Source organism: Rhinolophus sinicus, chromosome 4, assembly GCF_057876585.1.
Source record: "Rhinolophus sinicus isolate RSI-liver-muscle chromosome 4, RSI-T2T, whole genome shotgun sequence".
NCBI classification, from domain to species: Eukaryota; Metazoa; Chordata; class Mammalia; order Chiroptera; family Rhinolophidae; genus Rhinolophus; species Rhinolophus sinicus.
In genome coordinates, this window is record NC_142504.1 from 15,204,948 (window position 1) to 15,220,487 (window position 15,540).

The window sequence follows — 15,540 nt, forward strand, 5'->3', positions numbered from 1 at the left end:
GGATACCAACAAAGTACTTTAAATATTAAGAGGGAAACTATTTAGAAACAGAATAATCTTTTGTTGTGTTACTTTTGTCTTAAAATTTTAGAGGCCTTTTGTGAAGAAGTCTTCCTTTATAGCTGAAATACTGAAAACCTCATTTGTACCACAGTAGTCAATAATGATGAATCCTTAAGGCACCAAAAAAACATAAATTGAGTTCAAAACAACATTCAATTTACTGTTACAATGCAATTGTGGCTAGGCTAAAGAATTTGTTTAAATTCTTAATAGCCATAAAAGAAATTTTAAGGTTTTTGCATATCTCTTGTTTGTATTTAATTATTCAATAAAATGTGAACTCGGCTTGAAAAGCTCCTGCATGATACTTAATATGTTAAGGGACATAACCACTTAAAGATAAACATTTGTTTGTCCTTAGTAAATTTTTAAAACATGTAACTAGAAATTGTAACTAGAATTTAAATCACCTTTTTTCCAAGTGAGACTTTAAAAGAAGCCCTAAGTAACAGGTTGTTGACTTTCATTGTTGACACCTTTGGGTTATATATATATAAAACAAGTTCTTAAACAAAACACATAAACTGGCTTTATGGGTAAATAGTTTACACTTTCAGAATTAGCCAGGGAAATACAGTTTTGATGTACGTAAATCATAAAAGACCCAAGATTAGAATTCTTTAAATTACATTAAAAACAGTTTTAAATAAACATCTATTCTATTTAGTTTAGTTACTTAAGTAATTATTTTCTTTTCCTAAAGAAAGCTTTATAAACATATGCCAAAGAAAAATAAGAGACTTGAACAAAGCAAGAAAGCCACTGGGGGTAGAAGTTCATCTAAATATCTCCGCTTCTGTGTATCAGTTTTAACAAGCCAGTGCTTAGATTTCAAAACAACCAAACCAAGGCTAAAAGCCTCAAAAGTGTACAATTAGAGTGAATATTAAAACAAATTTTACCAAAGTTCTTCATTAAAAATTACCAATCATTTAAACACACTGAATTTAAATCTAAGAAGAAATATATTCTCTTGTATAAAATAAGTGATCCAACAAACTAAAGTTGACTTTTTCATGTTTAATGTGAAAGCAGTGATCTCGTGAAGTTTACATACCATAGTATTAGGCATTACTTAATATCCTTTTTGATGCCTGTTACATCATAAAAAAATAATATGACAATCGGTGGCATAGTGCATGCTTTTCAAAACTGCTGGAAAACAATGTGAAATTCAAATACATATTGCCAAGGAGTGGGGGAGCACTCTTAAATGACTAACTATATGGCAAACTTTACATGTTAGCAAGATAAAAAAGAAACTGCTAAATCTTTTTTTTCTGTATTAAAATAATGAGTCCTAGATGATAAAGTAACAAGATCCTGCATACATTAAATCAAAATATTTGCAAATGTTCAATAATGTCTTAGACCAAACAAAAAACAAGAAAATAAATTACGGAAATCATTCTTATTCTAAATTTAATCTTTTTCTGTTGCTTCTTAGTTACAAGCATTTCAAAGACTTTTTAAAACAGTAACTTTAAAATAGTTAAAATAAAATGAGGTGAGATACCATTTAATTAAAGCAACAAGTTATCCCAGTTATGTAAAAATATCTTCCTGTTAGTTTCAGAGATAATTTGTACCATTCAACAAGGAAGAAACTTTGTAATTATCTCAAGAAAATGGTACCTCATCTGAAATTTGAAGTTCAATGTAGTTTACACAAGACATTTTTCTCTTTGGGCCACTTAAAAAAAAAAAAAATTATTAAATTATACCAATTTTCTGGCAGATGCCTAAAAAGAAAGGGCTTTTTAAAAATGACTAATTAATTCTGAAATTAGCAAGCTAATATCCTTTTCTAAATTATGGGAATACTTATTGGTAAAATTAAACATTAATTTTTATAAGATGCTACTTCTAACTTAAAGTAACAAGTAACCACCACTGATACTGAAAGTTATCTAGTGATAAGAAACTGCACATTTAGTCAGAAAATAAATCATTAACCTATAATTCTAATTACGCAATGATAATGAAAACAAATTATTTGTTTCCTGGAAACCATATGTTAAAGCTGATTTGGGACAATGAAACTGTATTTCTGAATCTATGTGTTGCAAGTACAAACAAAATTACTAGCACGATTTCTGTTTTCTCTAAGATGTAAACATTATTTTAACATGTCTCTATTCATAAGATACATATGAATAGATGTACTTCCCATCTAAGTGTAAAGTACAATACCGAAAAGGTTAAACACTTAAAATATTTCAAACACCCAAAAGCAAAGTGTTTTCCCAGTGCAGGGGAGGTACCCACAAAATACCAGCCGCATATCTGGACGAAGCAGTCTGGTCTCTACTGTCAGTCTTAGTAGTGGAGCTCATACACACTGTGTTTACAGTAACACTGCCCCACTGATACAAGAAGAAATGCTCTATCTGGATTGTAAATGCTACCTATTTACCTATCTTTTCAAATTCAATAAAACCAAGTAGGCTTTTTTAAACATATAAATTATTTCATTTGAGGGCAGGGTCTTGTTTTACCAATAATGTTTGCCTATAAAGGAGTGTTGCATTCACAGGCTTTTAGCTTTTTACAGAAGCTTAGCCAAAATAAGACAACATAAAAATACTACTAATAAACAACCCAACATCTTGAAGAATTTAAATACCTAATGTCATGACAATGAGCGTTAGGTAAGAATACATCATTAGCAAGCTTTCTTCACTATGACTGGACATAATTTGCTATTCCTAAGATAGTAACATTAGAATTATTTTTCAGGATTCCTGTGGAGCTGTGCTCATTTTACATCCATGTGAACTGCTGTCATCACTACTATGTCCAAACCCGGAGGATGAACTGGAAAAGAAGAGAGGGGGAAAATAATAAAAAGAGGAAATTGGTTTTCACAACACACTCAAAGCCTGAGTAACAGAGGAGAACTTTAATTATCTCCAGTCACAAAGAGAGACAGGAAATTTGGACTTTTAATTAGCCATTTGGAGTGCAGTTGGATATTTTTTTAGCTAGATAATTTAAAAGCGAATAATTCAAGTCTGACTAAATGAAAGTCACATAATCAGAATGCAGATAATTGAATTTCTACTGCATTCATTAATTCAGTGTGGAGGTGTGTGTGAAGACTACTATGATGAGCTGTCACAGCTCAATAAAATCTCAGTCAATTAATTTTTTCATTATCTTAGTATTACATCAACAAAAAAGTGAAGTGTGTGTATCTATCCATATGCATACATATGTGCACTATGTGTTATATAAATCCGTATACTGTAAATCGTCATGCAAGGAAATACCTTTCTGAATCATAATCTATATCATTTTCTTTTTTTCCTTCTTCATTTTCTTCAGGGAAACGTCTGTACATCAAGGCAAACTTGTGAATTGCTTCTTCTACAGAGTACCTAGTCTGCCCAGAAACACACGCCTCGATGTCTTCTGAATTCAGATGGCTCTGTAAGAAGAGGTGAAGGCTGCTATCTGAAAGTAAAAGTGCATTCTGTAGGACCCTGTGCAAGAGAAGAAAAGGAAAATAATAGGTGAACGGGGTGGACAATTATAGGCTAGGAGAGAGAAAAACACTAGAAATGTGCCACCAAAGTAATTCCTCTACTATGGCAAACTTTGCATCAATTATGGACTCTGCCTATTAAAGGGGTGAAAGCATATATTAACTTTTATTCAATTATTTGGAAATTTAGGTGAGTAAAAACATGAAGCTAATAGTTAAGAACATCTGTTAAAAGAATAACTTCAAGGACATTTCTTCAATTTAACCATCTGTTATGATCATGTGGATTAATTATGGAAATATTTTGCTTATGTAGTCATAGAAATTTATTCTACTTAAAAAAAAAAAATTGACTGCCAACCAGCATGTCAATTCTGTGATCTTTATTGGCTAGACTGTCAGGAAACATCAAAACTTTCAACTATTAAAAATTCTATAAAAAAGTCAATACGTTTCTTTATTGGGGAAAAAAAAAACTTTACAAGTACACTTATATACAAGTTTACAAGGGCTCAGTTGAGAGGTGGCTCTTTTTGAATACCTAAGATTGACCAGAAATTTCTCCAAATCTTCCGTGGCACTGTGTAATTCTATGTTGTTAAAATGAGCCGCCAAATAAAATTGCTCCAGCCAATTTTACCATATATATAATTAAAATATAATTTTGTGATAAGTACATACTAGCCTTCCTACATTCAAGATACAAGTTTACAAAGAGAAGACAGATTTCAACTAGTGCCTCAGAACTACAGGGAGGAGTGAAAAACTACCCTGAAGCAAAATCTACAAATGCGCAAATTCATATTATCAGTGAACGTGTTTTTTCCTGAAATGCATGTCTTAGAACAGGAAATTAAGTCAGATTACACCTTTATATTTAAACAAATCTTTTTACCTTTTTATCAAAAGGTTTTTTGTATGATAATTTAGTCTCTATTAATAGTTCAATAATAATATAACACAAGATATTAAGACCAGATATAGGAGACAAAAACTAAAACACTTAAACTCAAGTATAATTTTGCCCGACATGGGATTTTTCATATAGAGAGCTAAGAAAAATAGATTATGTATTTCAGACTAAATGAACCTTATGTTATGTTCTGCATTTTTTAACAAGTAATTAGAAAAGTAAATCTCTTTGAGCCATTCATATCAATTTACTTAAAATCCAAGGTCATTAGAATATTTCCTTTCTTCAAAATAAAACAGTTATTTTTTTTTCAAGAAGGCAAACGTCTAAAAATGCACCAAAATCTAGCTGTTCCTTTTGTTTCAATAGGCTTACAAATATAGTTTGAGAAAATATTCTTTCCTGGCCTACAAAAAGGAAAAGTAAAACCTTGGGGCTTTTTACAAGGCAAAATCTCAAGCAAAGCAGCTAAATACTTCCTGTCCCTCCATGCTGTGTGCCCTGGATTCTCCAAGATGACCATATCACATGATAAAGATTAATTTACCAAACACAAGTAGTAAATTCCTGTTACTACTCTTCGAGATTTATTTTCTACATTTATGAATGTTTACCACTCTTGTTTTAAATACTTCAAAATCAAGACAAGATTTATATGGCAACCACCCATTAATATTAACTTGCATTCGCTGTGAAGTCTGAACGGAGTGTTTCCTGTGTCCTTCTGTCAGTGGTTTCCTGCCAGCCATGGTACAAGTAACTGTTCATAGGATTATACTTACTGCTTTGTTTCTGTTGGAAATGTGTTTTATTTTCTTTATAAAATAATGGGTAATCTTTACAATTGATTTTAGATGGTTCAAGGCATTACACCACAAAAGTAATGAGCACTAATGCCAATGATATTGGACACAAATTCATTTTAGCTTTATTTCATGTCTAAAGCAATTCTACTGAGCCTTGAACTGCTCACGCGCTGTTATTAACTTGCTAGTAACCTAACACATGGGTACAGCAAACAAAAGTGATCAGAGTCCACGGTGCTCGGGACCTCAAGGCTACTGTCTTTTTTTCTCGAGCTATAATTCAATTTCCAATTTTACTGTACATTAGACTCATTATTTCCCCGTGTTTTCTGCTCAATACTGCCATCTGGAGGACACGTCGGTGAAAAGCGAGAGGGAGCCGGACACACCCAGCTCACAATTCTAGAGTGGGAGAGAGATGTGTCTGGGGAGGGAACATCTGACACCCACACAGGCCTGGAGTTCAAAAACAGTCTATTTAGGCACAGTGCTGGTGTTTCGAGTTCCCTCGGTCTGGCTGGCTAAATTAATGCCACCGTGCTCCCCGGGTATGAGTTCTAAATAAGCAAAAATGATTTTTAATGTATTTGATTTTTATTTTTAGTCAGAGATTTCATGCTAAAATTAAAAGTAAAAAATTTTGAGAATGTTTTCCCATCTTTCAGTGAGCATAACTAGTTCATTTTAAGTAATATCTGGTTTAATACATACCAGAAAGGGCTGGGACTGCCACCGTCATCATATCAAATCCTATTTTTACCTGAGTCATATTTGTGCCACATTTCCCACAAACAAATCTAATAGCAGTACATCAACTTCAAACTTAATATAAAGAGTACTTTGTAAAGAAGTCAATAAAATGTCATCTTTATAAGCCTCCATAAAAATAAATGTATACAATTTTCAAGCCTTTATAAAAGGAACAAAAAACAGCCTCTAGAATTTTAAAGGAATTTGTGAAAGGATATTTACAACATGAGTCAAAAATTATTCCTTTCCCCATAACAACTTTAAACAAAGCAAAACCTGCTTATCGCTTGAATTGGATACAGTTGAAAATCTGGTTTTCCTCCACATGATTTTATTAGGTGTATTATATATTGGTTCGGTTGAGAACAATATATAGCTATGCAAAAACATTTAATCTAACGAAGGACGCTCTGGGTCTACTGTACCTAATATAATGATATATATACACATCTGTATAGCATGTGGAAGGTTAGCAGTTTGATGTACGTAGGAAAAAAATTAATTCAGTTTGTTTACCTCTTACCATGAGAAAAAAATAAAACCTACAAATCTTCATTAAAGACATTCATGAACTGTGCTATGGTGCCCTCTATTGAACATAAAGACAGAAAAGTGTGTGTGTGTGTGTGTGTGTGTGTGTGTGTAAAATTAGCTATTGTGTCTCCATGATATCCTTCTGTATAAAATACCCATAATATTCCTTAAATTTTTAAGAAATACAAAAGCGTAATACAAAAGTCTACACTGTAAGGTAAATGTAGTTATATTAATGGGATGAATTCAATAAAGCAGGAAAGCTGGCTCCCATTTGTGATCTCAATCAAACGAAAAAAAATTAGTAGGGATGCCATATTCATAGTTGGGAGTCTTATCAACGGAGTTTATAATTTTAGTCTGTAACTTTTCTTTTTCATAACTACTAGAAGAAGTGATTTATAATCTATAATTGGGGGGAAAAACCCAAAAGGGAGATTATAGCCAAGATTGAGGGAAAATTAATATATTTGAAAAATCTCACAATCATACTGACTAAATTTAACTAATATTTAAGAGTTCTGCTAATTATAAACGTGCCAGTTCCTGGGATTAACTATATTAATCCCAGGAACTTTCTATAATTTCCTTGTCTATAAAATTAAGATACCCCACTCCCAATATTATTGTAAGTATTGAGATAAAACATGTAAAAATATAGCAAGTATTCAATAAATTATTCTTTTTGGCATCTAGTCAAAGAAACAACTCTCTAATTCCTCTATGAAGATTGGCCTGGATATGTGCTTTGCTATTAAATATATATTATTTCACAAATGACCTTAAAATGAAAAAAGGTTATATTTATATTACATGCACGTATACCCAGAGACAGCAACATTTTGGTTTCAAAGGGTTGAACATACCAAGTGCTCTCGGTTCATAACTTCAAAATTTAAATAAAACCCAGAGTTTTAAAATTCATGCTAAAAATCTACCACACAAGCATATTTCATATTTAATATTGTGGTCTCAAGTTCCTAAAGTGCTCTGCAAACAAGGTGCTTATTTGTACCTACAGTGGCCCTACTTAATGGGTAACCAATGGACCTCAGGGGATGTCAAGTTCGGGTCAGGACACAGTGCGGAGACGAGCAAGTTGTATGTCGCATCCAGTTTCCCCAAGTGGGCTTTGGCTGGGGATACACCAAGGGCACCAAACACATGGAAGGTTGCTACGTCTACACAAACCAGACAAGGGCCGAGAGAGCCATGTCTCAGAATCTGAGGGACACAGAAAGGAGAGTGGGGACGCTCAAGAGGGACCACAGTATTCAGGTTATTCAGGTGAGGCCTGAATCCAACCATTGGGTATTGGACTCCTAGCCTCTTTCAGGTTCAAACCACACAGAAGCACCACCAGCTTGGAGACTAATGTTCATATAACATAGTGGAACAAGTAACGTCACAAAAGAACTTGGTGTCTAGTCTATGATTTGACTGCTGGAGAACCCAGATCCAAGTTTAATGAACCTAGCCATCCCCTGATAAACATTTAGTGCTTCCCCACTAGAATGGAAGCTTCCCGAAGACAAGGATTTGTGTCCATTTTGTGCAGTCCTGTATCCCCGGTACCCAGCCTGGCCCAACGTAGTCACTTAATAAATAGGTTTTCCTTTCCGATGCACCATTTGAATGACACGTCCACTCAGTGAGGTGGGCAATGCATGGGTAACATTACTGCACTCTTTATTAGCAAACCAAGGCTCAAGGAATTAAGTGACTTTTCCATGGTTGTATAACCAGAAAAAAATCAGGAGCCAAGATTTCTGGGAGACCTAGACCTCAGCTTCTCAAGCTCCTGATCCAGGACCTTTCCACTACGACATCTGCATCAAATTCAGTCAGCAAACAGCCAAACAACACAGTATGCAAAAGTAACTGAGTGCAAGCATAACATCACTGCGGCCGAGTGACACTCAAGTCACTAATTTGGTAGGATCAGCTGTGGAAGGAAAGGTGTTCAAAACAATGAAGTAATTGCTGGTCAAAAACACGTGCCCTGTGCTTAACTAGCAATATAAATACAGAGACACATGCTACCCTTTGATCTCAAATAAGGAGGCCTCTGTACAGAAGGGGCTCCCCGGTCCTGATGGGGACTGCGGGATTTGGCGTCCCTCACAAGCCCTCACTGGCAGTCGCCAGTCTGCAGCTTCCCCGAGAAGCTTCTAGAACAACAGGACACTGCAAACTTGGACGGCAGGGACCACATCTTAATGGACAGGCCATCAGCCACCGGGGTCTCTTCCAGACAGCAATTAAAATCGGAGCTGTCCCCAAAAGGAAAGGGCAGAAAAATGTTGCCCAGGTCTTTGTTCTGCCATGCCTGTGATACCCAAGAGAATACACTGTCATGTTTTCCAGGACTTGGCTCAGTTACTCGGTTCTTCTGGTCTCGTGTCATTTTTATTTCCCTGGCTTCTTTCTTTTCTGGCCCTCCCTCAATTTATAATCCTGCATGTTTCTGTATGTCTCCTTCACCCCATCAAAGGAAAGGCACTATATCAATCTAATAGAAATAAATAATGATATTCATGTGCATATTTAATACCCATACCCTTTAAGAGTGAGCCGTATGGCGAGAAGGCAGTATATTATCTCAGGCTAGCAGTACGGTACCCATGTAGTGAACTCAAAATGAGATTACTTCAGATCCTGAAGCTAGAAGGGAAAGACAGAGTTCAGGTAACTGAGTTCTGCCACTAACTAGGAGTCATACGACTCAGCCCATTTTCTTATCTATAGTACAGGAAGTTAGAAAAATTAGCTCAAATATATTTCATTTCTAAGTGCATTAAACAAATAATGGCCAATACTCAGATACCACAAATTATATGCTAGACTTGTGAGTGCTTTACAGTTGTTGACTCATTTAATCCTCTCAACAACTTTAGAAAGTAGGTACTAGTATTATTAACCCCATTTTACAGATAGGAAAACAAAGGCACAGAGGAGGTAAAAGACTTGCCCAATCACCAGTTCATAAGTAGCAGGGCCAGGATTTGAGCCCAGGAAATCTGGCCTCAGAGTCTACGTGCAAACCAATCCTCTATCCCACGGGAAGGGTATTCCAGAGTGGAAAAAAAGAGAAATTATAGACGTGTGAATACAAGTCGCTTTAAGTGCAGTACCTACCTTCACCAAGTAATCCAGAGTTAATAACCCACTGAGACTATCAAACGCCAATAAATACTCCCTCATAAACATTCCCTCCAAAGGGGAGAGTTAACCGATTCATTTAGAGAAGCCCAGGAGGGCACCAGCAGCCCACTGCAGAGCTGATTTTCATCTGTCAATCCTAAACGTTGTAAAGAAGGACAGTTTTTAGGAGTGCGTTTTTTAATGGGGCACATCTGTTTCCTGGAAATTTTTACTTTGGTCAGCTAAACTCCCTAGTAATGTGGCTCTGCTTTACAGCTTAAGGGACCATGTATTTATTATCTGACTCAATTAGTTCATTGTTCTCTTACTAGATCTGGTCCCGAATACGCACCCTATGATGTGAGCCACAAGATGGCGCTCTAATATAGGAAATGAACTACCGAAATTAGCGCTAGAGCAGATCATTAGTGTTTCAGAAACAGTTAAGTCTCCCCCATCTGATCATAGGACACTCAGTTCTTGCAAAGCTCTTTTCTCGCATCTCCTGTGTCGTCACAAGAGTTTCGGCACACTTACTTTCTGAGGAAATCTTCCAAACCCTGGCGCCGTTGATCTACATGCTGGCGATTGTTCATGTTGAAAAATAGGTTTTTAGATGGAAGTTCCGGCAGTTGTCTAATTATTAGGAAAGAAAAAAAAATTTTTATAAATTGCAATCAAGAAGAATGCCCATAAAATCCTTCATAATTTATACGCCTATAAATCTTATGCCCATCAAACGTCTAAATATTGAATATAATAATGAAGTCTCCTCAATAGTCTTTTAAAGCACTTACACCAGCAATGCATTACTTTGGAGTCTCTGCCTCAGCCACACAAATTCTCTGTATCTTCTTCGTACACAGGATGTTTTCATGGTAAAACACATGCTATTGGTCTGTTTAGAGAAAACACAAACATAAGCCTCACTTGAGGAAAAAATGCTTTTCTTCTAGCTACAATTCGCTATGTGCCCCCCAAATATTTTTAAATAGGACTTCAGAAACCCAAAATACATTTGTATTTACGCCAGACTCAAATCTTGCACGTAACCCACGACTAGGAAAGCCCAGAAGACAGCCGGGATGGCATTGAGTTGGCATGGGGCAAGGCGGGACCCAGCCACTCATTGAGTCCGGAATCAGCCTCTGCTCACCTCTTCGCACTGCTTTCAAAGACAAATCATAAAAATGAAACAGATTCTGAAGCATAAATGACCAGTAAGAATTCAGGGTCATCCGTTGTATTTTAACACCTTTCATCTGTCCATGCAGGTGGAGGAGCCTTTGGGGATTAGACACAGCATCTCCTGGCCCCTGACGTGACATCAAGGGAAGCCATATGTGCTGGCAACAGCCGTCACTACAGATCACACAAATCACCGGGAATCCTGAAATCACTTTTAAACTAGAGAACAGCATCTCCCTGCCTTACGAGACGTGTGAGGGACTGTGACCAGAGTGAGAGAGACATATGGTACATAGGGACAAGTAGCCGCATGGGGACCCAGATTCCAGTCCTGGCTCTGCTATAGGACAAGTCACTCAAACTCCAGTTTCCTGAATGGTAACACGGGGATGAAATAGTACACACCTAATTCACTGGGCGGGTGTGAGGACTGATAAACACTTGGCAAATGTTATCTACATACTAACACTGTTAATAGTTACTCATGTTGGTTTCCTTCCAGCTACCCTATGGCAGACATGGGGCTTCCTAAGCAAAACAGCAATGCTTTTCCTTTGCGTAACAAGAGACTGGAAAATAGTTGTCTACTGGTTTTGTACAATCTTGATTCTTTGTTCATTTCAAATCTGTATTTCACCTTTCCATTGACAAATGAGACATTTTTTTTTTGTCCCCAAGATTTATATTATTTCAAAAATTGTTATTATTCCACCATTTAATAAGCACCCAGCACTTGTTTTCCTTGGGAAATACAGTCATTACGTGTATTAGTTCTTAAACTGTTCCCATGAAATGTATGGCACAGTTCCTGGTATTCCTCAGAAAACCTCAGGGTGCAGAGAGGTGAAGAGACTCGTCCCCAAAGTAGCTAGTGGTCCACATTCCATCACCTTTGATGCTATGGTAGCAAAATGTGCTGGACGGAGGTTTATAGCACAATAACATTCTGTGCGTGGATTTCAAAGCACACCAGGGCCTCCTTCTAAGGTGATCCTTGGGGACTAAGAGGGCAGGTCGTTTGCACCAGAATTAGTGTCCTAATGAGGCTTGGGCAGGTGTCCTCTCAGTGCCTCCTCCCAGGAGGGTACCAGGCCCCTGCAGGGACTCCAACGGCTCCGGTACAGAGTGGGGCTATTTCAACTCCCTTTCACTTATGTGTATTTCTCTGTTCAGAATCACTGTAGATGTCAATACTGGAGTTCCATCTGGTACCCACACCAGACAAAGGTCTTTCTATAAGTCCTTCACTTGCAGGACAAGGTCAGAATATATATGAGGGACTTCCCACCTCTACAGTCTAGTTTAAAATTACAAGTAAATGCTAAGGTTTCAGAGTCACCTGAAATCATTTCCCTTGAGGTTAATTCCCTTGAGGTTAATTTAAATGAGTCAAACACCAGCTTCTCTACCTGCCAAGCTCCATGGGTATAGCATCCAAGGGAGGCTGACTGGAACTCTCCAGTCCCCCCATCCATTCGCAATCATAGAACAACAGCCTCTTCAGAATCAGACTACACTGAGATCACTAACTTATTAGTTCCTCTCAATCTATTTGCTTGTTTCTGCATCTACCAAGCCAAGAAGATTTAGTCATAGTCAAAGTATTAGCATTTAAACGCCAAAACACCACCAAATAATATTTGTGGAACCCATCATTTCTGGCTCAAGGTGGACAGGTCTAAATTCACATCATGTTATTTATGTAGCAGAGAAAAATCCACACTTTCATTAACTACCTGAGGATAATAAAATTTCATGCCTACCGTCAAGTATGTGAAAAGAACCAAAACTTTTCTGAGAAAGTTAAAAGGCAACTAAACAATTTCATTTCACTTTCAAATGCTTAGCCTTATATACTCATGTTATAATGTTTGACACAGAATGCATATCTGGTATGACTTTATGAGTAAAACCAAAACAAAATCAAAATGCAAGGCATATCCGGGCAATGGATTCCAACACAACCTCAAAAAAGATGTTCTGAGTTTCTACTTTATTTTGTAAATAGGAAAACTTGAAAGAAAAAAGGGAAGAAAGGAGAAAAAATAAGTTTTATGGCTGGGGATTTGGTGTCCAATATACCAATGTAGATACTTACCATGGAAAGATTAAAGGTGGCTAAATTTTACTTCACTCATGCTATGTAATCTCAGATAAAACCTGAGCCTGTTTCTATGCTCCCAAGAAAAGTCTGGACTAAATCAGAGGGGGATAGCGACGATCTTCCTGATCAGGGCCAAAAAACTCTTAACGTGTGGGCCAAATAAAGCCTGCCACTTATCTTCACAAATAAAGTTTTATTGGAACACAATTACACTCATTCATTTATGTATTGTTTATGGCTGCTTTCACCCTATAAGAGCAGAACTGAGTAGTTTCAAAAGAGACTGTATGGCCCAAGAGCTGAAGACATTTACTTCCTGGCCCTTTACAGAAAAAGTTGGCTGATGCTCGTTCAAGATGATCAGAGAAGGCCACACACCACACGCCATTGTTCAAGAGATCATGATACAGTATTATTTCCAAATAAAGTACATCATTTCTGGTTATTCATTTATGTTAATTACTCAGAATCTAGACTAAGGCAAAATAATTGCACATATTTCCTACTTTCTTATTCTACATATAAAACACTGCACATCTCTTCTCTAGAGAACTCCACATCCTCAGAAAACTTAAGATTTGTCAGGTAATACCTGATTACCCAGAAATATGCTATCAAGGTCATAAAGAAATACCATTAGTGAGGTATAAATATTCTTTAACTGTGAATTTTAGACAGTCACATCTTCATACATGAAGGCAATAAACATTAAAATATTAATTTAACAAAGGTACAATAAGGAATTCAAATAAGTAATTTTTCTACTTCAGGAACCATCTTACTACTTCAAGATACAAGTACGAGTTGTAATCATTAAAATTCAATTCTTTGAATTAGGAAAACTTTACAAATTTCAACTCTATCACAGTATCCCATCAAACATATGCTACTAAAAATTACTATGATTTCTGTAACTATTGACTGCATACTTACATGAATACATATCTCATAGTCGATATAAGAATGCCAAAAGTCCTCCTTCTGAATCCTGGGATCTCGAACCCAGACACTTACAAATTCCTGTAAGGGCATTATAAACAAAGAAATATGTCTCAGAATTACAAGTATGGCTGGAGAAAACTGAGAGAAATGATTATACTAGAACAAAACTGAAATGAGTTGTAACCAACGTGCTTGTGATCCCTTAAAAAACAAGAAGTTAATGAATCAGGCACCGTAGGAAGTCCAAAAAAAACAAAAAACCACTTTTGCCACAAATGGAATTTTAAAACTAATGCAAAACCAAGCTGGGTTTTGGAGGGTTTCAACAGGTTATGTGAAAATAATAACAAAGTATACTCTAAAACAGATTTTTAATTTTCAATCATAAGAAAAATACATTCGTATTTTTCCCGAATTTTAAAAGTGGTCATTTCTTTCTTTCTTCACCTCTCTAAATTAAAACTACAGGCTCTGCCTGATAAATCACTTCCTAGAACACAAATAAGAAAGAGTGGCAAAGGTCAGGTGAAAAGCAAGCAATGAAAGTTGAAAAGGACCTCGTGTATGTATGCACCCGTGTCATGAGATAAGCTTAGTTTAAACATATGATAACGTGTACAATAAAGTATCATATAAAGTAAAATAATATATTTTAAAATATAATTTATTCACTTGGTGATTACAAATTTGCTAATTGAATTTACTTTTAAATACTTTAACTTTTTGTTTAAAAAAGGGGGGGCTTCAAGGCTGAAATTTTAGCAATTCCTTACTGTCTTACTTTGGCACATCTGACAGGCAGGCTGTAAATACTCTACACAGAGCAGAAGCAAGACTGGGGCGTTTTCTGGACAGAGCACGTCCATTCTATTATGTAGATAACAAAATGTGAATTTTCAGTGCAGAGGACTTAAAGAAAGGAGGAAAAATAGTCCACATTCCCTGAAAATAGCTTTTGCCACTTACCAACTTCACTTTCTATGACAACATATGCTTTGTTCTTGTATTGGAGACCACCCCCCCACTCCCATGCTTGCCCTCAGTAGACAGGTGTTATGAGTTACTGTCCCAAGAAAGGCTTACATTTAAAAGAAATATTTTCATTATGTACTCTGAAAGTCAGTTAGAAGACAGAGACACAATAAAAACAAAATAATAATACAGCAAAGTTCTAAATATTTTAGCTATTATGTCTCAAAAGCACTTTCTAAATTATAAGAGGTCTAGTGCGACTGCATCAGAGATAAAGTAGATCCTGCCCAGAGATGGAAACTGAAACAAAACCCGGCACCCACACCTCAGTCTCGTGTGTGTGTGCGTGTGTGTGAGTGAGAGAGAGAGAGACACTCATTTTCCTGGAGTCTTTTCCACACACCCACAGTTCTTAGAAGGAATGAATCAATCATCAATGAATCAGTGAACAGGACAAATAGGTTAGAAATAGGAGAGAAAAACAGAGTCCAGAGGAGACCACATTTATCCCTCCAAATACTCCACACATTTGTGGCTGCATTCTGACTTTCATGGGCCCTGGGTACTTCTGCTTTCATAGGCCCTGTCCTGTACAAAAATAAATAAATAAATAAATAAATAAATAAATAAATAAATA

General features: G+C 36.2%; 1 protein-coding gene across 7 annotated transcripts in view; it reads right to left on the bottom strand.

Moving 5' to 3' along the window:
• Nucleotides 1-1,068: 1,068 nt before the first annotated feature.
• Nucleotides 1,069-15,540, bottom strand: part of SNX10 (sorting nexin 10) — a 66,500-nt gene continuing 52,028 nt past the window's right edge. For all 7 annotated transcript variants that reach the window (XM_074340902.2, XM_074340900.2, XM_074340896.2 and 4 more), the window contains 5 exons: nucleotides 13,923-14,009; nucleotides 10,495-10,595; nucleotides 10,235-10,333; nucleotides 3,336-3,548; nucleotides 1,069-2,880 (listed from right to left, as the gene is read on the bottom strand). In XM_074340902.2, the coding sequence (XP_074197003.1) occupies nucleotides 2,799-2,880; nucleotides 3,336-3,548; nucleotides 10,235-10,333; nucleotides 10,495-10,595; nucleotides 13,923-14,009 (582 nt within the window). In that variant the 3' untranslated portion in view covers nucleotides 1,069-2,798. The remainder of the gene's footprint in view (nucleotides 2,881-3,335; nucleotides 3,549-10,234; nucleotides 10,334-10,494; nucleotides 10,596-13,922; nucleotides 14,010-15,540) is intronic.